Here is a 26,218-nt window from a genome sequence, read left to right as displayed (position 1 = left end):
TTATTAATATCTGAGCAATTCCTGCTGAACATTAGTGCCATTCTGGTCCCTTACCAGCCGTTTTCAATCTGCTACACTAGTCTCACTTAACCTTATACTCCTATTTCCATTCATTTCGGTCCTTCCTGTCCTGATGTCTGTCTCCAGAAGTCTGCAGTAGTCCACTGACAATTGCTCAAGTGTGCTGCTGCCAGTTTTAATTGGGCGAGCTTGCTGTTTTTCACTTGCTGAAGTCCTTTAGCTACAGAAAAGATCGCAGGATGTAACAGATTGTTCCAAAGCAGGACGTCTTTGTGAGTGATGACTCCTACCTCGTTTTTTGCAATCTGATGACGTGCCCACTCTCACTCCCCATTTATTATCATCCGATCCACCTCAAGCCACTTGTGGTCCTCTCCCACCACCCTCGCCCCGTCGTTTGCTGCTGTTCTCCCGCAGTTGAGGGTGGAAATAAGTAGCCTCACGTTCTGTTTGGTTTGGTTTCGATCGAGTCGGTTCGCTTCCCTCAGCCGTCTCGGGAGCCTCGGCTTCTTCTTCCGATAGGTGTTGATCGGCTCACGAAGGGATATGCTGGCATTCCCAAACTGCAGCTTGGTCTTAAATTCTTTGGCGTTGTTAGGCAGCAAAAGTTTCAAGACCCACCTGTCTGATAACAAACACGAAATTGCCATCTTTCCACGGTGTCTCGTCGTCCTCCTTGTGAACCGCAGGCCCCAGACCTGGGTTTGAGCAGGTTACGGCTTCCCTTCCAGGTGGGGACCGATGCCATTACCCAGTGAAACCGCTTCTTCCTCTGCTTTACGAGGGGCCCTGCGGCCTGCTGGGCGCAATTAACATGATAGATCTAACGAATGATTGATTGACTGATTGATTTCTGGGAATCATTCTTTTGTAGATTTAGTCCCTGCTCTGACCCGCAGCTCTTCCAAGCTTTCAACTCTCTTCCGGGAGCCCCTGGGAGATCTCACTAACTGCCTCATCCATCTTTAGACTTGAACTTCCTCAGATCTCCCATTATCCCCTCTTCCTGCTCCTCCTCCTCCTCCTTCATCTTTTACCTGCTTCTCAGCTGTCTCCCAAGAGACCATCTCCTGCCTGCTCTTGTCTATGTGTGCCCCTGTCCCTATCCCCTCTCACCCCCAACATCCCTTGAGTCTTCACTCCTCCCCCCACCTCCACCCCGCCATCTTCAACTTCTCCGTCTGCAGTGACTCCCCTCCCTCGGCTTTCCGACTCGTGGAAGGGCCCCCCGCCAATGCTACGCAAGCCCCATCTCAACCCCCTTGGTCCCCTGGAGCTCCATCCCCATCTCCCTGCTCTCGTTGCTCTTGGAACAGGTCGTGCACACCTGCTGCTTGAATTTCCTCTCCATCAACGGTCTTCCCTGTCCTCTGCAGACTAGCATTCGACCCCTTCCGGCCACTGAGACTGTTTTCTCCAAGGTCCCCAGTGACCTCCATCCTGATCGTCCTCCCTCTCTCAGCTGCTTTTGACCCTGTGGTCCCCTGTGGACCACTCCCCACTGTCATGACAGAGTTGTGTTGAAACAAAGTCACTATCCTGATTCTCCTCCTACTTCTCTGACCACTCCTCAATCTCATTTACTGGCTCCTCCTCTCTCTGTGGGCATCTCCCAAGGCTTTATTCTGGGTCCCCTACTCTTCTTGCTTCTCTTTCTCTCTCTCTCTCCCCGCCCTCCCCTGCACCAGAGCTCATTCTCCACATGGCTTCAGCTACCTCCTCTTTGTGGATGACTTCCAAATCTACCTCTCCAGCCCTGAACTCTTTTCTGACCTGCAATCCCACTTCTCCTGCTTCCGGGACATCTCCCCTTCGGAGTCCTCTCAGCACTTAGAGCTCAATGTGCCTAAAGTAGAACTCCTCATTCCTCTCTCCCATCACTTGGTCATTTGGTACTTCCCACACGTCTAGTACAGAGCACCACCCCAAGTGTGGATGCTGAGTGCCTGTTGCTGCCCCTGCTTCCACCACCATGACTGCAAGGGCTGTGGATTTTCCTCTGGTTCCTTCCCTCGGACCCTGGTAAACCAGCACCCCGTGGGGCTTGGACCGTGGATCCGGGTTGCTTTACAGGATCAAGAATCCACTGACAGGTTGGTCTTCTCACCCCCGGGAGCCAGCAGCCAGGGTCGGTAGGAGGCGAGGAGTGGTGGGAAATATATCTGGATTTACGTCCACTGACTCTCCCTCTGTGTCTCTCCGGGGCAGAGCCCTTGGTGCTTAGGATTCCTGTGGGGAAAGGGGAAGAAACCTTTTGGCCCCAGGAATATGGGGTAGTGCCAGAAGACCTCACATGCAGACAGAATGACAGGACTAGACTGGGTGTGTGGAGCGCTGTTCCGAGCGCCTGCTGTGTGGCGAGGCACTGTATTGGGTGCCTGCCATGTGACCGATGGCTGTACTGGAGCCTGCTGTCTGATGGGGAGCTGTACTGGATGTCTGCTGGGGGTAGGTCACTGTACTGGGTTTCTGTTTTATGACGGAGTGCTAAATTGGGTTACTGCAATACGGTGGGACAGTGTGCTCGGCTCCTGCTCTGTGGAGGGGCAGTGTGCTGTGGGGTTTTCTGTTGCTCCCTGTCCCCCGAAGAGGCTAGTGTATGTTTCTCTTCAAGGGCACAGAGGTCGAGCTCAATATAGGGCACTGCAACCATCAGGCAATCAATCCGTGATCACTTCCCCTCAGTCACCGTGGAAGGTCTGGCATTAGCAAGCGTCCGGGGTCGCGGGGCAGCACTCAGTTAACTATCTGTGCTGATGTCTGGGGTCCTAGGGTAGAGCTCAGTTCAGTGCCTGTGCTAATGTCTGGGGTCCCAAGGCAGAGCTCAGTCCAGCAAATTGTCCCTGGGGAAGGGGCTGGGGTAGGATGGGGGGAACAAGGCTTGGGGAGAGGGCCACAGAGAAAAGGAAGAGCGGAATCAGGGACGAGGGTGAATAGCAGCCTAACTGAGCTGGGACCTACTTGGCTCTGGCACCCTTCCTAGCTCTGACTCCAGTCCACCCCTCCCCATCATCCTATGTTCCTTCCGCCCCTCCCCACCCCCCCTCACCCCCCACCCCGGCCTCCCCTTCCCTTCCTCCCTCCACTCCTCCTCAGCCCCACTAGTCCTTAGCCGCCGGTCTTGGCGACATCCCCCAAGACAGATTGGAGCAGGGAATCTGGCTTGGCACCGGCCTGGCATCCGGTTGGAACTGCCGGTCCGGCCCGGGGAGACGCAGCTGGAGTTTATGTCAGGGAGAGAGACAGAAACTCCAGCCAATTAGGGAACTTGGACAGCGGCCGGAAGGGAGGTCCCGGGAACAGCGCCCGACTCATTACCCACCCTGAGACTTGGAGAGGCCCAGTGCCATCGTGTCTGTTCACCTGACAGCCTGATGGGTAGGCAGAATTTATTGAGAACCTGCTGGGCTCCAAGGCCCTCAGTTGGATGCTTGCTGGGCATCAAGGTGCTGAACTGAGAGCTGCACAGGACACTCTACTGGGTGTCTGCTGGTTGCAGGGTGTTCAAGGTGCAAGGGCACTGTATTTGGCATCTTCTGGGGGCAGAGCATTGTACCAGGTACCAGGACACCGTACAGAGCACCCACTGGATGCCAGGGGACTGGATTGGGATTAGAAGACGTGGCCCCCCCCCATCCTTGACCAAGTGGATCATCTTGGAATCCGATTGCCTGCCTTCAGTTAAATCAACTCAGTGTCAGTGCTGGTTCTGCTCACTTCCTTTCCCGTGCTCCTCCCCAGGGGCTCCCAGCCCTCCCTTGCTCCTCCCTGGTGGCTCCCACACTTCCGGTGCTCCTTCCTAGTGGCTCCCAACCCTCCAGTGCTCCTCCCAAACTCATCTTGTAGCTGTACCTCTCTCGGGACTCTCCTCCCTCCAGCCCTTCACATTTGCCATTCCTCCGGCCAGGAACACCCTCCTTAAATAGGCCAGGTGGCGGCTCTACCCATTTACTGAGCCTCCTAAAATCTCATCTCCATCCACACATCTCCCTCAGATAATGCACAGCACCCTTGTCCTATCAACCCAATGGCCACCCAAGACCCTTGGAGATTTTGCTCTTATTCTCAGCACTTACTTACATATGTCCATTTTTTTTGTTTGTATATTCAACTTTTTTCTGTCTATCCCATTCAAGTGTAAGCTTCTTGAGGGTAGGAAATCTGTGCCTTGCTTCTGATGTTTTGTCCACAGTGCTCAGTACAGCACCTCTTGCTCAGTACAGCCTCCCAGCCGAGGACAGTGGCCAGGGATCTGGAGGGTGCCCCGCTCCCAGTGGGTCTTCATTGCATCCTTGATGATGATTGACTAGAAAGGAGGTCCTCTTAGAGAAAAGTGATGTTAAGGTGAAAAGCAGTTCCTGTTCCCCCATTGATAACCTCGCTAGACATATACACAGCCTCTCCTTTATTTTGTTTTTTAGTTGTGTTTGCAGCCCCTGGTGCTGTTTTACCTTGACTTGTTTGTCTCAACGTCCTCTTGAAGACCCCTTTCACCAGGAACTGCCCCTTTTGGGGTTGTAGGGCACCACGTTAGCCGGCACGTGCAATGGACTCGCAGTTTTCAGTGGGATGGGTGCGACATTGTCTGAAGCCTGGCTTTCCCATGTCCTTCAAGTGTTTCCTCAGCCTTCCCAACTTCTGGTTCTCCAGTTGCAGCAGCCGTCTGGGACTCCTGCTCTCGCTACCGGTCCACTGGTTGGACTCGCAGCAAAGCTGTGGTGCGGTGAGCCTGACTTCAGTGCCGGGGGACTGGTATCGTTCTAGACTTGCGGTCTGTCACCCCATCTTGCCCTTGGAGGTTGAGCGTGACCAGGAGTGGCGTCGACAGAAGCCCTCGATGAGCCGGATGTGGCGTCTGCCTTCCGGCCATAACGATGATAGGGCTGGGCAGCCCATCACCTGTGTAACCCTTAAGGTGGGCCTCGAGCTGATGGTGGAGAGGAGGCGGATGTGCCGACAGCCACCGGAGAACTGGTGGGAGAGTGCCGACTTGGGCCTGGGGGAAACTGGGAATCTAGCCTGACCCCTTCCTGCCTGTCCAGTGGGAATGACAGGAGTATCGGGCTTCAGAGTTGGAAAGGAGCTTAGTTGGTGGGCAGGAGGCTTGTCTCTGCCCTGCCAGGGTGATGAGACTTGGTTCCCGTGGCTTTTATCCCCGATTTCTCTGACCCCACTGTCCCTGGTCCAGACCGTCAGAACTTCTCCGGAGGAATTTCCATTTGACTTTTTCAAGGCGGATTAAGGAGAATTTGCTAACAGTTCTGCTTGGTTGCCCCTTTTCTCCATCTACTTCCAATTTCGGAGCCCTGAGGAAACCGTGATTCTCCCAGCCCCCAGCCTCTTCTCCTGGTTCCCCGGCTCCCACCCAACTGTTCTCTAACAACCTCCCTGCTCCCCCTACCAGCGGGATCCCCCTGTGGCGGTGCTTCGCGAGGAAGAGAGAGGCAGTGCTTTAGTTCAGCTCCAATAAGCCTTTTCTGCGGGACGCGGTGCAGAGGCCGCATTGGAAGGAAGCAAGAGAGCGAGCGAGGACGGCCGCCTGGACAGAACCGCTTTGCCGGTGGCCGGGCCCTCCGGGGCTCGCTGTACTCCCAGCTGGAAGGTGTTCTTGAAGCACACACGTGTCACACTCCCCCATCCCTACACACCGCTGAACGAGCAGGGACAGAGGGTCAGAGGATTGCTGGGGGCAGGGAGCAGCCAGGAGGGGTGGGAAGGGATGGAGCCAGGACCCGGCTTTGGGACTGCGGCTTGAATGCTGCAGCGATCAGGTGGTCCTGGCCTGGGTCCTGCCCCGAAGCTGACAGGGAGAGGGTGGGAATGGGCCGGTGCCCCGCAGGATGGTGGTATTGGCTGGGAGATGAACAGGCTTGTGCCACAGTCCCCGGCTAGTGCACATTCCCAATCAGAATGGCAGGTACCGGTGCTCTGTGCCCCCTTTTGCCCCCAAGGGTACCAGGCCATGTACCCACCATGGGGTTTGAGGAGCAAAGAGGTAGCTTGGAAGGCATTTCAGGAAGCTCACCTAGGGCAGAGGCATTATGTAGGACAGGTGGGTTTCTGACCCCATCCTCTCTCACTGGTCACATCCCCTCCAGACTGTAAGCTCTTTGAGGGCAGGGATCCTGTCTACCAACTATATTGTATTGTACTCTCTTGAGTTCTTAGTACAGAGCTCTGCATGCAGTAAGAGCTTCATTGATACCATTGATTGACTGTTTCTTACTCACACTTGCTCACACTCCCCTCCCTTGCATTCCTGCTCTGTACAACCTCTCCCTCTTGGGAAGTTCCTTCCCCACCGCTTCCCCAAATACTCACGTCTCCCCCAGGCTAAAACCAGGCCGTTCTGGACCCGCTGGTCCCTCCAGGGAGTGTTCCACCTCCCTGTTCCCTCTCAGGTCCTAGCTCCAGGAACAGTCGCGTCCAAAACTGCTGCCCCAGCTTCCTCCCTTACAACTTCCTTTGTTGAGCCCCTCCACTCCAGGGAGACCATGCTCTCTGAGGTCACCAGCAACTTTATCCCTTTCACGTTTCATGGTCGCCACTCCACTTTAACTCTCCTTGGCCCCTCAACCGCCTTCACTGTTGACCATTTCCCAGCATGTAATGCCATCGGCCCTTGATTTTGTTGCCAAGGTCTTCACCTGCTTTCCCTTCTACCTCTGACCTCTCCTTCCTTGGCGGGCTTTCCTTCAGCTTCTCTCTCGGCCCTCACTGGTGGTGTCCCTCTGGATTCTGTTCTGGGTCTCCGGGGTTTCTTGCTCTGCACTCGCTCTCCCGACGCAACAGACGCAACCCCTTCGCCGGCAACTCCCAAATCTACCTCTCCAGCTCCGACTGCTCATCTGACCTACCTTCTGCATTTCCTCTTGCCTCCGGGACATTCCCTCCTGGATGTCCCACTGGCCTTTCACCCTCAACCTGACAAAAACTGAACTTTTCGTCTTCACTTCTCACCTCCTCCCCTTCCTCTTTCTTCTCTTCTTTGAATTCCTCCTCCTACCTTTCCCCTCTCTGGTGATGTCCCAGAAGCCTGCAACCTTGCCATCATCCTGGATGCCTCGCTGTCTTCCAGCTCTCACATTGAGTCGAGCGCTCAAATCTTCCCTGCCCTTCCTTCAACCGATCATTGCATTGTTCCAGCCCAATCTTTGCATTCACCTGCTCAGTGGTCTCTCTGCCTCCAGTCGGTCCCCACTTGAGTCTTTTTTCACTCTGCTGCCACCCAGATCATCTTCTTGGAGCGTCTCTGAACACTCGCCTCTCCACCCCTAAAAACTGCTAATGAGTGCCCATTGTCCCTAGACCCACATCAGACTGAACCTCCTTAGTGTTGACTTCAAGACTCCCTGGCAGTTCTCTTCTTCCACCCTCCCCTCAACAGGCACCCCTCATTCCTCACAAGCTCACCTAGCCTACCCTCGTGTTCTCCCCTCCCAACTCCACCCCCTTCGGCCAGAGTGGTGATGGTGTTGGGGAATGGATGACTGGGGGCTCGAGGACTCAGGCCTGCTCACCCACCAGGAGCACCCCCTGGCTTTGAATACCCAAGTGTTCCCCCTCCTGGCCCACCTCCATGGATAATTTGGCCGAGGCTGGGGCAGGGGTTGAGGTTTCACACGCCGGGGGGATTTTGGGTGCTAGGTTGTTTCCGGATGGGGGTAGGGTGAGGGTAAGGGTCCATGTCACTGATTAGAAGTACGTCACTACTTGCATTTGAAAGCTCGCTCGATGGTATGCCCCTGGAGGGCAGGAGCTGCCTCCAGCGGCCTGTCCTGCTCTGTTTCCGGGCGCCCGGCACGGGGAGCTGCACAGAGCGGAAGCTCAGCCTGTAAGGGCGTTTCCTTCGGATGGGATCTCTGCTGACTCCACATATCTCTGGAGTGGGCAAAGGGCGGACTGTGTAACCGGAAGCCTTGTGTCCCATTTGTGCGCGCGCGTGTACAGGGCTCTACAGCAAGGACAGCCATCGTGGCGGGGGCCCGGACCTCCACAGCTTCATCTCGTCCGGCTTCGTCACCCTGGGGAGAGGACACACCAAGGGTATGGTGGAAACCATTTTTTACTAAATGCATCCGCCGGGTCAATGGTGTGGAGAGCGGCCTCGGCCGGGGTGGAGCGGGGAGCTCATCTGGCCTCGGACCGTCCAGGCCGGGGGTGGAGCAGGGAGTTGGTCTGGCCTTGGACCATCCGGCCGGGAGCGGAGCGGGGAGCTCATCTGGTCTTGGGCCATCTGGGCCGGGGGCAGAGCGGGGAGCTTTTCTGGTGTTGGGCCATCCGGGCCAGGGGCGGAGCGGGGAGCCTGTCTGGTCCCGATCCCTCCTGGAGCCACGCAGTCCCCGGTGGAGCGGCCGGCGGGGGCGGAGGTGGTCACTGCCCCTTTCCTGTGGGGAGGGAAGGCCTGAAAACCCTGGTTGACGACAGAGGTGGCCAGGCCAGGTGCCCAGTCCCTTCTACTCCCTTATCTCTTTGTCCCCCTCAGATATTCCTAACCCGGGTCCCTGACCCCAAAGCTGTCACATTCGACATGTGTCCATGGGCTGCCCGCCTGCCCCACATGTGTGTTTCCATGTGTATATACTGTACATTCCGTGTGTGTCCTTGTGTATATACTGTACATTCCGTGCGTGTTTCTGTGTATATACTGTACATTCTATGGATGTACGTGTGTGTGTGTGTGTGCGTGCGTGCGTGCACACGCACAGGCCTTGGGGGAATATGCCAAAAATCACATTCCCCGGGCTGCGGACAGTCTGAGGGCCAGTGTGGTCCATGGAAGCCCGAAGCAGCTACGCCCCGAGCCCACGCGTTTCCGGGGCCGCCGTCCTGCTGAAGCCCAGGTCCGGCGCCCACCGCCTTCCGGTTGACGCTTCCCGTTGAAACAGTCGTGCTCGTCTTGTGAGAGTCGTGTCCCACGGGCATGCGGGAACCGGGTGTCACTACACTTCACCACCACCCCGTTGGTCACCGCAGATCGGTGCGAGGTGCCCGTGGGCTTGAGTCCCACCCTCCCTGGGGCCCTCCGGGGCCAGCAGTGGGAGAAGTCCCAAAGACCCGGCCTCGCCGCCCCCGGGGTCCGCCTGGCCACATTCCATCCCAGCTGCGGACCCAGCGCACCCGACCTGCAGCCTGTACCTCCCTGTTATGTATTGTTGCTGTTGTGTGTCTGTGTGTGTGTTTCCAATAAAGTTTCTGAGGCTGCAGGTAGCACCTGTGAACCCAGACCGTTGTGGTGAGATGCGTTTGGAGTCCAGTCTGCAATGGCTGCCCGGGGTCCAGCCGATGGACTCGGGCAGAAGCCCGTCCCCAAGTCGAGCTTACCGGCCACGGCCGCCGGGCCTGCCCCGGGGCCCTGATCCGCCTCTTGCCCTCGCCTTCCTCCTCCCCACCTTCCTCGCCGGGGGGCCGGCTCCGCCGGGCCGAGGCTCTGCTCTCTACAGAGCTCAGCAGTGAGAGTCACCCACGTCGAGCCGAGAAGAGGAAGGATGCCCGAGATGGTGAAGGCGGTGGCAGGAGCCCAGAGCCCCAGATAGCGTGGGCCCATCTTCCTGGTCTCTGACCCCCGGCTTCCCAGTGCCTAAACCCATCGGACTCATGAGGCAGCGCAGGACCAGCTGGGTGAGACCTCTCCGGCCAGGACTCAAGACCCTGGGACCCCGTGTGCAAGTACAGACCCCACGGCCCGGGACGGCCGGAGAGGGACTACCGTCATTCTTGGGGATGGAGCGGCTCTCGCCTGAGGATATTCCATAAAGGGTCAGGACTCTACGCTCCAGAAAGGTGCAGGGGCAGGGGGTGGAGAGGATTGAGTTAAAGGACCAGAAAGAGTGGACGGGAAATTACTGTTTCCCCAAATCCCAACCCCCGGGTGAGGAAACATCCCCTGAAACTCACAGGGGCAAATGAAATCAAAGGAAACGATTTCTTCCCCCATTGTGGGAAATCTGCCATGTGGCTGGAAACATCAGCAGATCCAGAGGGTGTGTGGGCAGACCCTTGGACGAGTTGTCCATGCTGGAGTACTGGGGGAAAATTAGGGTTGGAGAAGGGAAGTATCAGGAGTGTTACGTGGTCATTATAGAGAGTGTCAGGGTTGGAGAGGGGAAAGCTTAAGTCCGTTGGATGGTCTGTGCTGGGCCGCTAGGGGAGAGTCGGGTATTGGCTGCTGCTTGCTGGAACAGAGGAGGAGAGTCAGGGGTGTTGGATGGTCCGTGCTGGGTCACTGTAGAGAGAGTCAGGGCTGGAGAGGGGAGAGGTAAGGGTCTTCGCATGTTCTGTGCTGAGTCACTCGGGAGTGACGGATGGAGAAGGGAGAGTCAGAGGGTTTGGATGGACCGGATCGCTGAGGGAGAGTCAGGGCTGGAGAGGGGAGAATCGGGGGTCTTGGGTAAGTCCACCCATAACCATGAGGGTGGGTGTCCAGTTGAGCGCCCAGGATCTGATTCCCCCCCAACCGTTTTGATGTCGCTTTCAAACAATGATAGGATGGAGTGTCCAGTGAAGGCTGAAGCAAGACTCAAGTACCCTGCTTCAGAGAATGTAGACTCTAATGGGGAAGTCAGGCAGAGGTGGAGACAGTGTCTGGCCTGGGTGGAATTTTGGTCTGAGCAATAATAGCATCAGGACAGTCACAGGGAACCGGGACTTGCCTGATTCCTGGCCTGGGCCCCAGCCGGTCATCGGTGTCCTCCCTACCCCTTCTCTGGTCCAGACTATTCGCCGCTCATATCAGGTCCCACCCTGGCTTCCCTTCCTCCCGTTCCCCGACCCCCAGCCCCCCACCCTGGAGCTGACCTGTCACAGGCTCACCGAGCTCCGCTCTCTCACGCTCATTGCCCAAATAGCGTAATGTGAACCTTAAAATGGCGATCCTGTCCGACAGCCAGGGACGAGGATTCAAAACCACAGCCAGTCTTCATTACCACGGCTTGTCCTGGCGGCCTTAATTACACCGTAAACTAATTAGCACCATGAGGGGGAGCTCCTGATTGGGTGTCCCCTTTTACAAATTACTGGCTTAGGAATGAGGCATTGCCTTGCTGGGGCTGGGACTCTCGCCAGCTGGAGCCGGGGCCTTCAGCACTGCACTGAGCCAGCAGCTGCCTCCCCTGCCTAGGCCTTTGAGCGAGGTAGTGGGAGTGGGGGTGGGGGCGGCGGGTCGGAGCGGGAGCGGGTCAGCAGCGGGAGCGGGACGGTGAGTCGGCGGGACGGAGGGAGCAGCATGGCAGGGTGATGAAATGGTGAGACGATCCGGCGGTGGGATGGTGGAACAGAGGGAGAACAGACCGGGGACGGGACAGTGAGACAGCAGGGGAGCGGGACCGTGAGATGGTGAGATGATTGGGAGAGCGGGATGGCGCAGGGGGTGGCAGGATGGGGTGGTGGGGCAGAAGGGGAGCGGGACTGTCACGGGACAGTCAGACTGCAGGGGAGCAGGATTGTGAGCTGGTGAGATGATTGGGGGAGCAGGATCTTGTAGGGGGTGGGATGGAAAGGGAATGGGGTAATGTCGGGCCTGCTCAGAAAACGGCTCTTTCCACCCTTGTTCCCCAATCTTGTAGCAGAGCAGCAGGGCCACTAGAGAGCAGTAACTCAGAGGGCTGCGCGTTCTGGGATCTCTCCTGTGAGCATAGTCAAAAGAGGGTGGGGATTGGTAAAATGGAGCCTGGGGGCTTCGCTCATGGGTGACCCCCCTCCTGGGCGGAGCCCACCCCTGCCTGTTCCATTCAGGATCCTCTGTTGGCCTGGAGGACCAGGGCCTATTGGGAGCCTGAAAAGCAAAAGGAGAATTCGTGGAGGAACTGCAGACTGGCAACCTCATATACCCTAGCACCCGTTTGACCTCGTAATCTCTTGACTGTACCCCCGCTCGCCCGCACATACCCATGTACCTGCTCTCCTGTGTACGCGCTCGCCTGCGTAGTTACTCACCCACATACTGGTCAGGAAAGATTGAAGGCAGCCCCTCCCAAATCAGTCACTTTGGCCAGGAACCAAACCAGGGATAACTGTCCTCTAGGAAGGGCCTTCGGCCTCTAGTGCCCTCTCCCCCCCCAGTTGTGGGGTCAAGACCTCTCTGTACTCCTCGTCATGGAGACTCTGTGGGTCAGATTCCCACATCCTACCGGTCAGTACAGCCCATCGTTGGCCTGCTGTCCTCTAGGAGACAAAAGCCACGCGGCCCGGTCATCTCTTCTGGGGTTGGGACTTCCCTTTGCCCAGGCTGGTGGTCCACGGAGGTGACCTCATCTGAGGGGAACAGGGCCAGAGTCCAGGCAGGGTCCCGTGGAGAAAAGGATTTGAAAGGAAACCTCGTCTACAGCACCGGCGACCCTGGTCAGGGAGCCCCAGAGTGGTCAGGGAAAGCTCTCGGGTCTTCCTCGCAGGCCAGGCAGATACGTTATCATCTTAGAGGCCTTCGGAGGATGACGGAGGCCTGTGCCCAACCCGAGCCAGCCGACGGCCGGATCGGTGACCGTCCCAGCCTGGGTCCACAGCCCGAGAGGTTCCGCTGGGCTCAGCCGACCTGGAAATGGTCTCCTCGAGCGGGGCCGGAGCCGGGGGTGGCTGGCGGTCAAGAGTCCGAGAGCCTGACTGACTGTTCCTCCAGGCGTAGGGTGGTCAGTCGGACCCCGAACGGCCCCACCTCATCTGCATTTACGAGGCCATCCAGTCCGCCGCCCAATTCCGCCGATTCTTCCTGCACGACCTGGCCTGGATCTGCCCCTTCCTCTTCACCCAACACCCACCGCCCTCTCAGCGACTCGACCTTGCTACCAGCACTGGCCTTGTCATGGCTAGTTTATTGTAGGAGCCTCCTCGCCGGCCTCCCAGCCTTCGGCCTTCCTCCCTCCAAATCTGGAATCCATGCCGCTGCCACGCAGATCATCTTCATGAAGCGTCGCTGGTCCCACGTCTCTCCCCTCTCCTCCAAACCCTCCGCTGGCTCCTCGTGTCTCTTCGCATCATCCACAGACTCCTGACTGTCGGCTTCGAGGCTCTCCACCATCTGGTCCCATCTCACCTATCTCCGTTCTCTTTATCTGCTATTCCCCAACTTCCTCTCTTTGTTCCACTCAAGTCATCCTGCCCCATCCTCTCACTCATTCTTTCCCCCCAGATTGGAACGTCCCCCCTTCTCCCAGATGTGACTGATCCCAGCTCTCCCCATATTCAGAGCCTGCCTAAAATCCCACCTCCCTCAGAAGCCCTTCCCCGGTTCATTTCTCGGCACCCCGAGCCAGATGGTTTTGCAGCTGACTCTAGCGTTCGTTGTGAACTCCTTTACCTCTGTAGTGCTTGTGGATCTGTTTGCTTTATTTTATTTTTGACCTCGCTAATTGTAAATATTTGTATGTTTGTCTCCTCTGTTATTCTTTGTGGGCAGGGAACGTGCCAGGTTGGTATTCTGTAATTCCCAAGTGCGTGGTGCACAGCACTGTACCGTGTGGGTGCTCCGTAATGCTGCTGCTGCTTCCACCACTCACCCGGGCCCGAGTCATCCTCTCCTTTGTACCTACTGCCCTTTCCCTCCTTTCTCCCTGAGAAAATCCTGAGGTTCGCACCGGCCCTGGGCCTGCTGACCTGGAGTCGGACTGGGCCCGGGCGGGTCAGTGCGGAGCTGATCCGTCCCCGGCCCCTGCCCTACCCTACCCTCTCGGGGTCTGGTTAGATGCGACAGGGTAGGAGTTGGGACGCTCATTAACTCCCGTGATCGGTCCCGGCGTCGCCTGACCTGTGACCACTCCCGTGCGTGGCTGCTGGAGGAGGCAGGCCTGGAGGAAGGGGGGCAAGTAGACAGGGGATCTGTTGCCAGGTGAGCCCTGGGGGGTCAGTCAGCCTGCAGCCTATCTGTCCGACCTCTCCTCCCATCCTGTCTGTCCAGTCCTGACCTGCCTGCCTGCCTAGACCCATCCTAACCATCTGTCTCTCTGACCACTTCCAGCTCTGTCTACTGTTCCATCTGACCAGTTCTTTCTATCTGCCTGTCTCACCAGTCAGGTCCTGTCCACCTGTCTGTCCTATCAGTCCTGTTCTGACCAGTCCTAATTTCTCCGCCCGTCTGTCTGATAGCCCTATCCTGACTGATCCTGTTCCTTTTGCCCGTCTGCCTGAACATTCCTGGGAATCAGAGCACCTGGTTCTAATTCTAGCTGCTACTTGTTGATTGACTGACCTTGAGCAAGTCATTTAACTTCTCTGTGCCTCAGTTTCCTCATTTCTAAAATGGGAACTAAATACTTTTCTCCCTCCTACTTAGTCTGGGAGCCCCATGTGGGACAGTAAGTGTATCTGACCTGTATATACTGTACCTACCCCAGCGCTTCATATAGTACTTGGCACCTACTTAGCATTTAAAAAGTGCCATTATTATTATTATTATTGTTGTTGTTATTTCTGCTGTCTCTGTTTCTGTCTTTCTCCTTGTCCCTTTGTCTCTCTGTATCTTGGTCTCTCCATGCTTCAGTCTTGGTCTCTCTTTCTCCCTCAATCTCTCTCTGTGTTTCTGTTCCTATCTCTGTCTCCATTCTGAATCCATCAGCCCGATGTGGTGTTGGCTCTAAGCCAGCCTTGACGGTGAATTTAGAACAGGACTCGGGGGGTGTTTGGGCAGCTGGATCAGGCAAAGCTGGTTTGCAGTGGGACTATGGGACTGAGACTCAGTAGAAAGGGGTACAGGAGGAGTAACGAACCTATCAAAATGGCTGCAGCTGTGTTCACACAGGTAATGGGCTAAACTCGTCCTCTGACCACCCTGGGTGCACAGTGCCGGCCAGCTGGCTGCCCACATTCCGAATCCACTGGGACCTGAAGCAGGGCGAAGCATTCAGGACAGTGGAGAAAGAGCAGGAAGGGGCTGCCTTAACAATGGGACCAGGAACAGGGTGAAGCTTTAGGGGAAGTGGAGAAAGAGCAGCAAAGTACTGCCTTAATATTGAACAGACGCCCGACGAGATGGACTATTGTCTCCTTCTGAGGAATCCGGCCCGGCTGTGCCGGTTGGAGGCAGGGGATCCACTCCGATTACCTTCCCGAGGAGCCTGCCGGCCCAGCAATTCCAGCCTGGGTCGGGGGCGGTGGGGAAGGAGGAAGACGATGGATAGAAGCACGTCCATCTGCTAGGTCAGGGTAAGTCCAGCTCAGAGCTGAAACCGGCCGCTACCCGCCCTCCCCTGGCAGGGAGAGCCGCTGCCCAGGCTGAGGGATCTGGGCTGGTAGGGCTGACCCAGTTCCCCTAACTGGGTTAAAACTCGCTTCAAATGGCCAGGCCAAGGGCACCTGCCTCCCTCCCCCCAACTTCCCCCGCCAGAGCAAATGGAACAGAGACAGAGCCAAATCCTCCAGGGCTGGAACCTGCTTTCAGAAGCAGTACAACTCGGGGATTGTGACCGGCAGGTGTGGGGGAGGTGGGAAGTATCCGGCGGGCATCGAGGGTCGTGTCCGGCGGGCACGGAGGAGGTGGGGAGTATCTGGTGGGAGCTGGGGCTTGGGTTTGGCAGGAGAGGGGCCTTTTGTCCATCGGGCATGCGGGGAGGTGGGGGGTATCTGGTGGGAGTCGGGGGCCGTGTCCGGTGAGAGTCGGGGTCATATCCAGTGGTAGTTGAGAATCGTATCTGGTGGGAGTTATATCTGGATGGAGCGATGGGGGCCATAGCTGGTGGGAATGGGGGTTGTATCTGGCGGTCTTTTCCATGGGAGAAAAGGTTCAGGAGCTGATACTGAGCAAGGGGACTGGGTGAGGCTCCTGTTCATGATAGGATTAATTTCCGAGAGCAGACTTTTTTGGATGATGTTGATGCCTGAGTGGAGCTGGATTCATAGACTGGAGCAGCACAACAGAGCCCTTCCTCCCTTCTTCCCTCCTTTCCTAGCCTGGAAGCTTGTCCTCTAGAATGTGCCCGTTCCCCTACCCCGCCCCGCTCCATCTTGGATTTGTCCTTGATTCCTGGAGTGGGGGTGATATTTAAGGGGTGGGATGCAGGAAGATGTCATTCATTACTTAGCTTCCTGTCCAGATGTGGGGGTCCAGCTCCACTCCCCCACCCCCACCCAACAATAGTGTGTACTGAGCGTCCAGTGAGGGCAGAATGCTGGGGGAGAGCACGAGAGAATTGAGGGCAGAGGTCACATCCTGTCCTCACGGAGCTTACAATCTAGGTGAGGAGACAGAGACAAAGTTGGGAATAGAAAGAGGTGGAAGGAAAAGGGGATAAGTACACACTTCAGTGATTAAGTTGGTAAAGAAGTGCTTGAGAGAGAGTTGGAGAGCTATGACCTGGGGAAAACAGAAATTGATTATTCAGGGCTGTCAGATGGGGCACCAGAATGCTCCGAGAAACCATGTGCTAGTTGCCCTTCAGGACTTTACCGTCATAGTTAAGGAGGGACCTTCAACCTCCCTGACTCTCCCCCAGTGATCCAGCACAGCCCATCCAACCCCAGCGCCGCCGACTCTTCCCCTCTCGGTCCCTGCCTCTCCCCACTGACCCAAAATGGATCCACGCATGGTTCCGGGGTGAGTCTCTCTGCACCTGTTGTTTTCCCAGCAGCACAACTTCCTGCTGGAACGGATTGCGTGTGCTACCTCCTGCTGGGAAGTGAACCGTTTCCTTGTTTATTTTCAACCTGCCGCTGTAAACCGCATTGGGTGCCCTCGACCTAGTGCCATGGGACTTGGGGAACAGCAGTTCCTCATGGCTTTGCCCACCTTTCTCTGATTCGGTAAACTTGGGCCCTGCCCCACCCCCTCCTCGCCCCATCCAAATCTGCACCCGTCCGGACTGCAGAGTCCTGACCCTCGTAGCTTCTCGACGGGCAGGAGTGGCCCTACTTCTCTGGGCCATCCCGGGGACCCTTCTCTGTCCATCCTGGGCCATAAGGTCCAGAACTCGACTCAGTCAACAGGCTTGGTCGAGACAGGCTGCTCGAGAGGGCCAAAGTTGGGTCTCTTATCTTATTCCCTGCTGGCCGTTCTCTGGACCAGTGTTTAAAAGAGCAGTCTGCAGTGCTCGCCTCTCCTGGAGAGGGCTGCGGCGTAGCTTTGAGTCTGTCTGTGTGGAGTTGGAGGTGGGCTGTTTCTCTGGGTGTTGCCTCTCTTGTGCTGACCTCACTGGCTACCTTTGGTCCCTTGGCTCAGCTTCTGAGGCCTGGAAGTTTGCCTGTATCTGCCCAGTAGCGGTGACCTGCAAGAGCTAAGTGTCAGTGGCCAAGTTGGAGATTCCTCTGCGCATGCCTTTGGCGTGGCATCACTGCGTACCCTTACTACACTTACTACACGGCACACCATTGCGTCATGGTTTAGGAGTGCACAGTGATGTAGGAAACAGGCTAACTCCCTTTGTTGAGTTTACAGGGAGAGTGAGGACCAAATGAATGCTGTTGCCGTCTTCACGAGCTGCTAGGATAAAGCTCGCCATTCCCAGCACCACCCCCTGACCCTCACAGACCCCTGCTCCCATCTCGCCCCTCCTCTTCTGCCCAGGATCCTGCTCCCAGCTCCCTCCCCACCCCCCACGGACCCCACTCCCATCTCACCTCTCCCCCGCCCCATCCCCTCCCTGACAGACCCTGCCCCACTTCTGCTCCCCCTGGGCAGTTCCCAGAGCTGGAACAGTGCCACCCTCACAGCCTCCCTGCTGCCCTCAGGCTCCTCATCCCATTTTCCCAGAAAGTGGGTGCCGGGGCTGGTCCTCACACCTCTCCCTCTCCGCGCCCGCGTAGGGCAGCCCAGGTAGCTTTCCTTTTGGACAGTGGAATTTGGGGGCTACTTCACTGCCTCTCCCCTTCCTTCCCATCTCATCTGGTCTCTCTTTGTCTCTTCCGTCAATCCTTGTCTCTCTCATCTCCTCTCGTCTCTCCTTATCTCTTCTCATCTCTTCCTGTCGGGGTCTAAAGGAGGTCTGGGGGTAAACTTTTAGGGGGGCTGTCGGCAGGCAGTCCAGAAGGTTACACTGTGGTGTCAGTTTCCCGACCAGCGGCTGCTCTGGACGTGACGCTCCCCAGTGTCCCCGATCCCCGTCGCCTCAGTGGCCCTTCTCCCCGACTCCCCCGAGAGGCCGTGCTGTCCCTGCCCACCTTTCTCTTGGCGGATATGTGTGGAAGGGGGTCTTGGCCCCAAATGGATCTGGATGGATGCTGGGCCGTGCAGGAATCTCCTTTGAGTGTGTGGAGCTCCTGAACGTACAGGGGCCCAGGCCCCTAGGACTTGTGCGCCAGACTTCCCTACCCCCAACCCTCCCCAATTCCCTCCTCCTCCCACTGTCCTCCCCCCGGCCCCATCTCTGATCACCCCCTCCTCCCCACAACACACACCAACCCCGGGGACGTGGGAAGGGGGCCATAAGGGGCGAAGCCGAGGGCAGGGTTCAGCTGGCCGGTCCAGTGGCATCTCTAAACCCCAGCTGGAGGGAGAAGCCCATCAACCTCAGTGGATTGACTTAACTTCCGGAGACCAGAAGTGCAGGTAAGGCTTTGGCTAAGGTAATGGCCGGTGCCTGGCCCAGGAGGCCGGGAATGGCAGAGAGCAGGGAGCTTTTTGGGGAGCCGGCCTGATCAGCTGCCACAGTACCTCTCTGCGGGAAACACCGTCAGATGTTCTGACCCTGAGATCCTACTCAGGAGTGGGAAGACTCAATCAATCAGTCAGTCGTATTTACTGAGCTCTTACCGTGCGTGGAGCACTGTAGTTAGCTCTTTGAAGAACACAATAGAGTAGATGTGATCTACTCTAGAGACACAGCATGGCTCAGTGGAAAGAAGCCGGGCTTGGGAGTCAGAGGTCATGGGTTCTAATCCCAGCTCCGCCACTTGTCAGCTGTGTGACTTTGTGCAAGTCACTTAACTTCTCTGTGGCTCAGTTCTCTCATCTGTAAAATGGGGATTAAGACTGTGAGCCCCACGTGAGACAACCCAATTACCTTGTATCTCCCCTAGTGCTTAGAACAGTGCTTGGCACATAGTAAGCGCTTAAGAGATACCATTATCATTATTATTATTATTTCTGCCTTCAAGGAGATGACAATCTAGGAGGGGAAACAGACATTAAAATAAACAACAGGGAAAGCAACCAAGTTTAAAGATGGCTACACAAGGGTCCCTCCCCTCACCCAGTTTGGGATAGGGTTAGGGAGGGCACCTATGTGCTGAGGGGGTATGTACTCGAGCACACGGGTGATGCAATAGGGTGAGGAAATGGGAGGTTAGTCAGGGAAGGCTTCCTGGAGAGGATGTAATTTTAGTAGGGCTCTGAAGGTGAGGAGAGTGATGGCCTCTATGTGGCCACCTTTGAACTCAGCACTACGACGGAAAGATTGTCCATTGCTGTGTTAAATGTGTCGGTCATTTGTGAGGCGTGCGTCTGTTTCCCCTGCTCTAAGGAACAGCCTTTCTCTGTCTCATCCTCTGGGCGGTCACTCTCCAGGCTGGCCTGTTGGCTGAAGTTTCTTTCTTCTTGGCCAATGCTGCCCTGCTCTGCTTGACACCATACTTGATTCACTCTTCAGTGTTCGGTCTGTGCTTCCTGCTTGAATACGCCCCCGATGGGTGAAAGACCAGTGATAGTGCTCGAGTAGCCTGCTTTCAGCCATTCCCCACATCTGGCCCATCCGGTGCAGATGTCTCGAGGGAGTCTTGACTCTGTGAAGGTGAGCTGGCTCTGGTCTTGGTCCTCTCTGGGAGGATGGAGCGTAGGGGTCTCGGGGGGACTGTGTGAAGAAGCAAATATGCCTCTGAGGGGAAGCACTCAGGAGGCAGTGGGACTGGCCCAGTCACCCCAGAACTCTCAACAATTCTGTTTGTGTGCTGTTTGGTAATGGTATTTGTTAAGCGCTTGCCAAGTACCAGGCACTGTACTAAGCACTGGGGTAGATACAAGCTAATTGGGTTGGACACAGTCCATGGCCCACTTGGAACTCAGTCTTAACCTCCATTTTACAGATGAGGGAACTGAGGCCCAGAGAAGTTATGTAGCATCAGAACCCAGGTCTTGTGGCTCCCAGGTCCATGTTCTTTCCACTAAGCCGCACTGCTTTTCTGAGATCTGGAGGCTTAGAGGTCTCTTGTGGCATTTTTAGTTGTGGCCTAGAATAAACGGTTTGGACAAGACTCAGCTTCCCCTCCACCCGTAGCCCCGGTGGTAAAAATTAGGGAAGGAGTCAGACGGCACCCTTTCAACTCACTTTGCATTGCACTTATCCCCAGGTTCAGCCCTTGGGTTGTCTATGTCAGTGTGGAACTTGAAGCGTCTGTCATGGTGCCCACGCTACATATTAACTTCCTTGTCCCTTCGTCCGTTCCACTTTCCACCCTCCCTCTGCCATCAGTCCTGTCCTTGTACTTATTCCTGCTCTTCTGCTGGGAATAATTTGTGTCTGTCCATCTCTCTCCCCCACTAGATTATAAACTCCTTGTGGGCAAAGTCCTGCCTCTTTCATTTATTGTGCCCTTCCGAGTTCTTAGTACAGTGCTCCTTACACAGTCGGCTCTCAATAAATAGTGACCATGCTGTTCGGTAAGCTCTCAGTTCGTGCTGAGCAGTGGAGTTTTAAGTGGCCGATGATTAGCATCCTCAAATGGAGAATTCATTCATTCAATTCAGTCGTATTTACTGAGTGCTTACTGTGTGCAGAACACTGTACTAAGTGCTTGGGAAAGTACCTTACAACTATAAACAGGCACATTATCCGCCCACAACGAGCTTACAGTCTAGAGGGGGGATCAGGAAGAGGAATTATAGAGAAGGAAAAGGGGTGGCAGAAACTAGAGTTCTCTCTTCTCCTGCCACAGCTGGGCGTTTGGAACTCATGGAGGCAAGGGAAGATCCTCTCTTGGGTGGAGGGCCTGGCTGGGGTCCATCCAGTCCAAGTGGGTCCTCCTTCTCAGACTGACCGAAATCCCAAACTCACACTTAATAATAATAATAATAATGTTGGTATTTGTTAAGCGCTTACTATGTGCAGAGCACTGTTCTAAGCGCTGGGGTAGACATAGGGGAATCAGGTTGTCCCACGTGGGGCTCACAGTCTTTATCCCCATTTTACAGATGAGGTAACTGAGGCACAGAGAAGTGAAGTGACTTGCCCAAGGTCACACAGCAGACAAGTGGCAGAGCTGGGATTCGAACTCATGACCTCTGACTCCAAAGCCCATGCTCTTTCCACTGAGCCACGCTGCTTCTCGCTTCAGTTCGCTTGAGAAATTTCCACTCTCTCTTCCTGTTTCAGGTTTCCTTTTGCAGTCTGTTTCCATCTCACTTGATGGCAAGTGCTTAGTCCAGGTCACTGCTCTCAGTAGATGCTCAATAAATACCACTACTATTGCTGTTGGCTTCAAGCCAAGGACTGAAAAGTCCAGTTCAGCCAAGTTGACTGTTTGGGTGCCAGCTTCGACCAAGGCCACTAGCTGCTCCCCTCCGTCCCCTGCGTGGCGCGTGGCCCCCGAGAGAGGAGGGTGAGATTCGAACTGCCATGGCTGCCTGTTGTAGCAGCCCCTGCCAGCTGGGTTTTGGGAGCCCAAGCCCGGTCCCCGGAGGGCAAAGGGCACCTCTTTCCATGCTGCTTCTGGGAAACTCCCACGAAGCACGGCTGGCCGACGGCTCGCCCCCGATCGATGGCTCGCTCCCGGCTGAGCACGACAGCCCATCGGTTCTGCTAGAATTCCCTTCCTGGTCCTTCGGGGGAGTGAGGGAAGAGAGACTGGGAGGGGTAGAGCTGGTGGCCCAGGGCCTACCGCACGCTGACTACCCCTTGCCGCGAGGGAATCCTGGTGGCAGTTGGAGGCTGACAGGGTGCCCATTTTCACTCTGGTTGCAGCACAGAGTTCCCTGCAATTTGTCACGGTTCTGATCTTAAGCTTAGTCGGGGACCCCCACCCTGCCCCCGTGCTGTCGGCTAGAGTTCCGCTCGATCCCGGTCCTTGTCGCCCCAGGCGTCTCCTTCGGTGGGTGCCTGGACCCCTCCTTCCTTGTCGTGTATCAGCCATCGGGGTTTGCAAGATGCCTGGTGGCCTCCAGATCTCTGCAGCCTTTCTGTTACCCCCCCAACACTTCTGCCTTCCTTTCCTCTCTCACCACAGTGCCTTTTGGGTTGTCTTCTCTCGTCTGTCAGGCCTGTTCCTTTCTGCCCAGGCTGGGTCTCTCTGAGCACCGCTCAGTGCCCAGGGGGCCACTTCCTGGGCTGACCACTTCCTGCTGTTCCCTGGCTCATGCGAACAGTGCAGGGGGCAGAAGCGGGGGCCTCGTCTTGGTTGGCATTCACTTCTGACCTGCACCTGAGGCTTTGCCTCCCCCTGGGTCTGTGGAGATGGCTGCCTGGCACTGCCCCTTTCGAGTCCCAGGGCCTCGAGGGCAGCCCGACAGGCGAGTGAGCGGCCGCTTCCGTCCCAGCCTGTTCCGGGGGTACCGCTGCACCTCTTGGGGGAGAAGAAGCCGGAGGAAGCGTAGAACACTCTATTTATGTAACTGGGAGAGACCTGGGAGACAAGGGCAGGAGGGGCAGCCTCTTGCAACGGCTGGAGCAACAAAGGCTGAGAAGGGTGGGATTGCGGACGTGATTGAGAGTGAGGGCAGGACGGACACGCAGTGGCGGTTCTCCAAACCCCAAGGCACCAGGGAACGGGGGTCCCCACTGGGACTACAGCACCACAGGTTCGGAACAAACTGCAGGAAGAAGTGTTTCCTTCCCCGTGTGTGTGCGCGTGTGTCAGTCCAGGGAATCCGTTGCCACAGGGAGCGTTGGAGCCAGAAACAAAGGCAGGTCTAGACAGGTTTGGTCAGATCTGTGGAAGAGGGTCAGTGCTGGGTCACTGGGGGAGAGTCAAGGTTGCTGTTGGCTCATTCACAACCGAGGAGACAATTTGATGCTCACCCCGGCCCCACAGCACTTATATACATAGGCTCATCTTCTGCCGCTTCCCTTATAGGTAGTTCATTTTGATATCTGTTTCCCCCACTAGATTTTTTTTATTATGATACTTGCTAGTCCGGTGCTCCGCACAAAGTAAGAGCTCAGTAAATTCCATCGACTAAGGGCTTACATTGTGCCCTGCAGAGTATTAAGTCTTGTGGTAGGTACTAGGTAATCAGGTTGGGCCCGGTGGATGTCCCTCATGAGGCTCACAGTCTAAGAAGAGGCTTAAAGTCCAAGATGCTAAGTTCCTTGAGGGCTAGGATCGTGTCTATCAACTCTTTTGTATTGTACTCTCCCAAGTACTTAGTACAATACTCTGTACACAGTAAGTGCTCGATAGATATTGATGGATTGATGGATGATCAACTGATGAGAGACCATCTCCAGGAGAACAAGCAGCACAAGGTCCTTCCGAGTGTCGGGGTGTTAGCGGTGCTGGGTCTGTCATCCATCCAGTCCCCCCGCCCCACCCCTGCTTCACTTTAGGACTTGAATTGGGCTGAGTTCACCTGTAGGGACCCCGAGGGCCGTGTTGATTGATGTGGAATCCCATGTGGCAGCTCAGATAGGTCTCCTGGTCCCCTGCCATTCCTGATCAGAACTTGTTCATGCATCTGGGCCATGCACCTCTTCGATGGCATGTGGGAAATAGGACCTCCCCTTGCCTTGCATCAATCCTCTCTCAGTCTGCTCTCCGCCCTTCCCTATCACCCTTGCTTTGTGCCCACCCTCCCTAACTCCTCTCCCCACTCCTCTCTACCTGAGCCTAGCACCTTGATTCCTCCCTCCACCCTGATCTTGTTTCTTCCCTCTACCTCTCTACCTCCCCCATCTCCCCAGCCTTGCTTCCACCAGCCCTCAGTCTTCCCCACTGCTCTGCCTCCTCAAACCCTCTCTCTTTGTCCTCCCTCAGTCGTCCCCCCCATCCCTCCCCTTGCCTCCCCAGCTTTGCTCCCGACCATGAACCTGTTGGTGATCAGAAGGTCACAACACTTTTCACACAGCTCTGATTTAATTTTTTATCTTTTGCCTATTAAGTGTGGTGTGAAATTTCCTTGACTTCACTTCTATTTAGTAAAGCTGTGTACTCCAGTCTGGATTAATTCCATTTAGTTGTAAATTTCCCATCATCAGCCTGCTTTATAGATGATAGATGCTTCCCTCTTGAGCACAGAAAATCGTTCAGGTGTGCGCGGCTATTTTTTTGCCGGTTGTATCCACTGCTTCGTCTTCATTCTCTGACACCTTCTCAAAGGAAGTGGGGCCTGATGATCAAGGGACCTGTCCAGGGCTGAGTCCACACCCCTCCCAGAAGTCTGGGGTGTTGATTGATGTTGGGAGCCCTGGCATACAAACCCACACTCAGATATGGGATTCCAGGTGTGTGAGGCAGCTAGGGAACAATCCCAGAAGAGACCAGCCTCATCTCCAGGTGACTCCAAGCTCTGAGAAAGGTCCAAGGGTCCCTAGTAGCTGATGTGCCCAAGCCTGCTGGCTTACCCATCTCTAGAGCCACAGTGATCCCTTCTGTGGAAGGGGACACCTCAGGTGAGTCCAGCTGCCTGAGCTGGTCTGACCACCCAAGCCCGAACTGTCCCGGCCACCCGAGCCCCCCGGTCTTCAGTCAGCGTCTCAGCCAATGGGTCATTAAGGACTTGGAGGCCGCAATGCCTGGGAGGGCAATCTGCAAGTGGGTCTGGGCTCGTCACCCCGGTCGGGCCTGCCCCAGGCTTTCCCCAGACCAGTTTCTGCACCCAGCTCCGGGCAGCTCAAACCACTAGGCCCAGACTGTTCCCATCCACTCCAGCTGGGGCAAGACTCCAAAGGGAGAGGCAGAGTGGGGACCAAGGAGCCAGGAGGCTCTTCAGAGGCCATTTATAGTGACTGTTTTTACTAAATGTTTACTACGTGCCAAGCACTGGGCTACGTGCTGTGTTGGAAACGGATGGAGTCCCGATGCCACACAGGGCTCACAGTCTGAGGGAGAACAGATATTTTATCCTCTTTTGTTCCTGATGAGGAAACTGAAGCACCAAAACATGAGGGATTTGCCCGAGGTCACCCAGCAGACCAGGGGTAAGATAGGGATTCTAGGACTTGGGTCTCCTGGGTCCTTTCCACCGGGCTCAGCTCACCGGCCCCACGCGCTGCCCCTCCTCAATTCCTGGTTCCTCCAAATCCAAAGTCCCAGGGGTCCTGAACTAAGCACCCTCCCCCACCGCTATGGTGGTCTCCTACATAAAAACACCCACTTCTGGGTGGCCTTTGATCACATGGCTCTCCCCTTGGATGCCCCCGGAATGATGAAAATCTTTTTGGGGTGTTCAGTTCAAGGGCTTTGCGGTAAGCTTTGGACATGACCGATTCCACCCCAGTTTGCCGCCCTGATGCCCTGTCTTGGCTCTCCACCCTGTCCCCCGCCCTGGCTACCCTCTCCATCCCCCGCCCCAGCTCCTCACCTCATTCCCCGACTACGGCTCCCCATCCTGTCCCCGGCCCTGCCCCCCGCCCCGGATCCCCACTCTGTCCCCAACCCTGTCCCCTGCTCCTTCCTCCGCCCTGGCTCCCCATTACGTCCCCAGCCCCAGCTCCCCCAGATGTCACCGGCCGGGGTCAAAGGGCCGTGTGGACTGCCGGGAGCACAAGCGGTCTTGGGGTTCAGATGTCGCAGGGTGGCCGAGCTCCTTTGAAGGTAACTTTTCTCCGTGAATTACAGGCGATCTGCAGCAAAGTTATAACCACCTGATCCTAAACAGCGGCACCCAGACCCCTACGAATGGTAAGAGTCGTAGCAGCCCATCACCACGCTGCCCCCCGCCCCGCTCCATTCCGTCCCTCCCCGTCAATCTCCCCTCCCTCCATTGCTCCCCGTGTACCCTCAACCCCACTTCCGGCCCCGCCGTCCATCACCCCTTGCAGGCCCGGGCCCCGCCTCGGCCTACTTGGAGTCGCTTTTTAGGCCTCCAGCAGAAATGAACCACGAGGAGGAACCGAGTAGCATTTCCCTGCCCCCTGCCCTCTTTCTGAGCCAACTCAGCCCCCTGGGAGCCCAGGACTGCCTCGGCCTCGGAGCCGAGCGGAACTTTTGAGGGACCTTCAGCGGGCCAGAGGCGCGGGAGGCTGTCCTCTCCATCCAGACTCTATGGGAACTGTGGCAGGGGAAGTGGAAGTGATGATGACATTTATTGAGTGCCCTGTGAGGCAGCACACTCAACTAATAATATTGATTGTAATATTTAAGTTATTATCATTCACCAAGCATCTGGGGGGTAGATTAAAGATGGTCGTAT

At 56.2% G+C, this 26,218-nt stretch overlaps 1 protein-coding gene across 1 annotated transcript in view; it reads left to right on the top strand.

Moving 5' to 3' along the window:
* Positions 1–26,218, top strand: part of SHISA6 (shisa family member 6) — a 57,137-nt gene that overhangs the window by 22,142 nt on the left and 8,777 nt on the right. The window contains exons 3-4 of the mRNA XM_029080150.2: positions 7,972–8,067; positions 25,645–25,707. Of these exons, the coding sequence (XP_028935983.1) occupies positions 7,972–8,067; positions 25,645–25,707 (159 nt within the window). The remainder of the gene's footprint in view (positions 1–7,971; positions 8,068–25,644; positions 25,708–26,218) is intronic.

The sequence above is a fragment of the Ornithorhynchus anatinus genome, chromosome 15 (genome assembly GCF_004115215.2).
Source record: "Ornithorhynchus anatinus isolate Pmale09 chromosome 15, mOrnAna1.pri.v4, whole genome shotgun sequence".
Classification (NCBI taxonomy): Eukaryota; Metazoa; Chordata; class Mammalia; order Monotremata; family Ornithorhynchidae; genus Ornithorhynchus; species Ornithorhynchus anatinus.
Note: the sequence above shows the minus strand (reverse complement) of the source record. Positions and strands in the feature narration are given on the sequence as shown.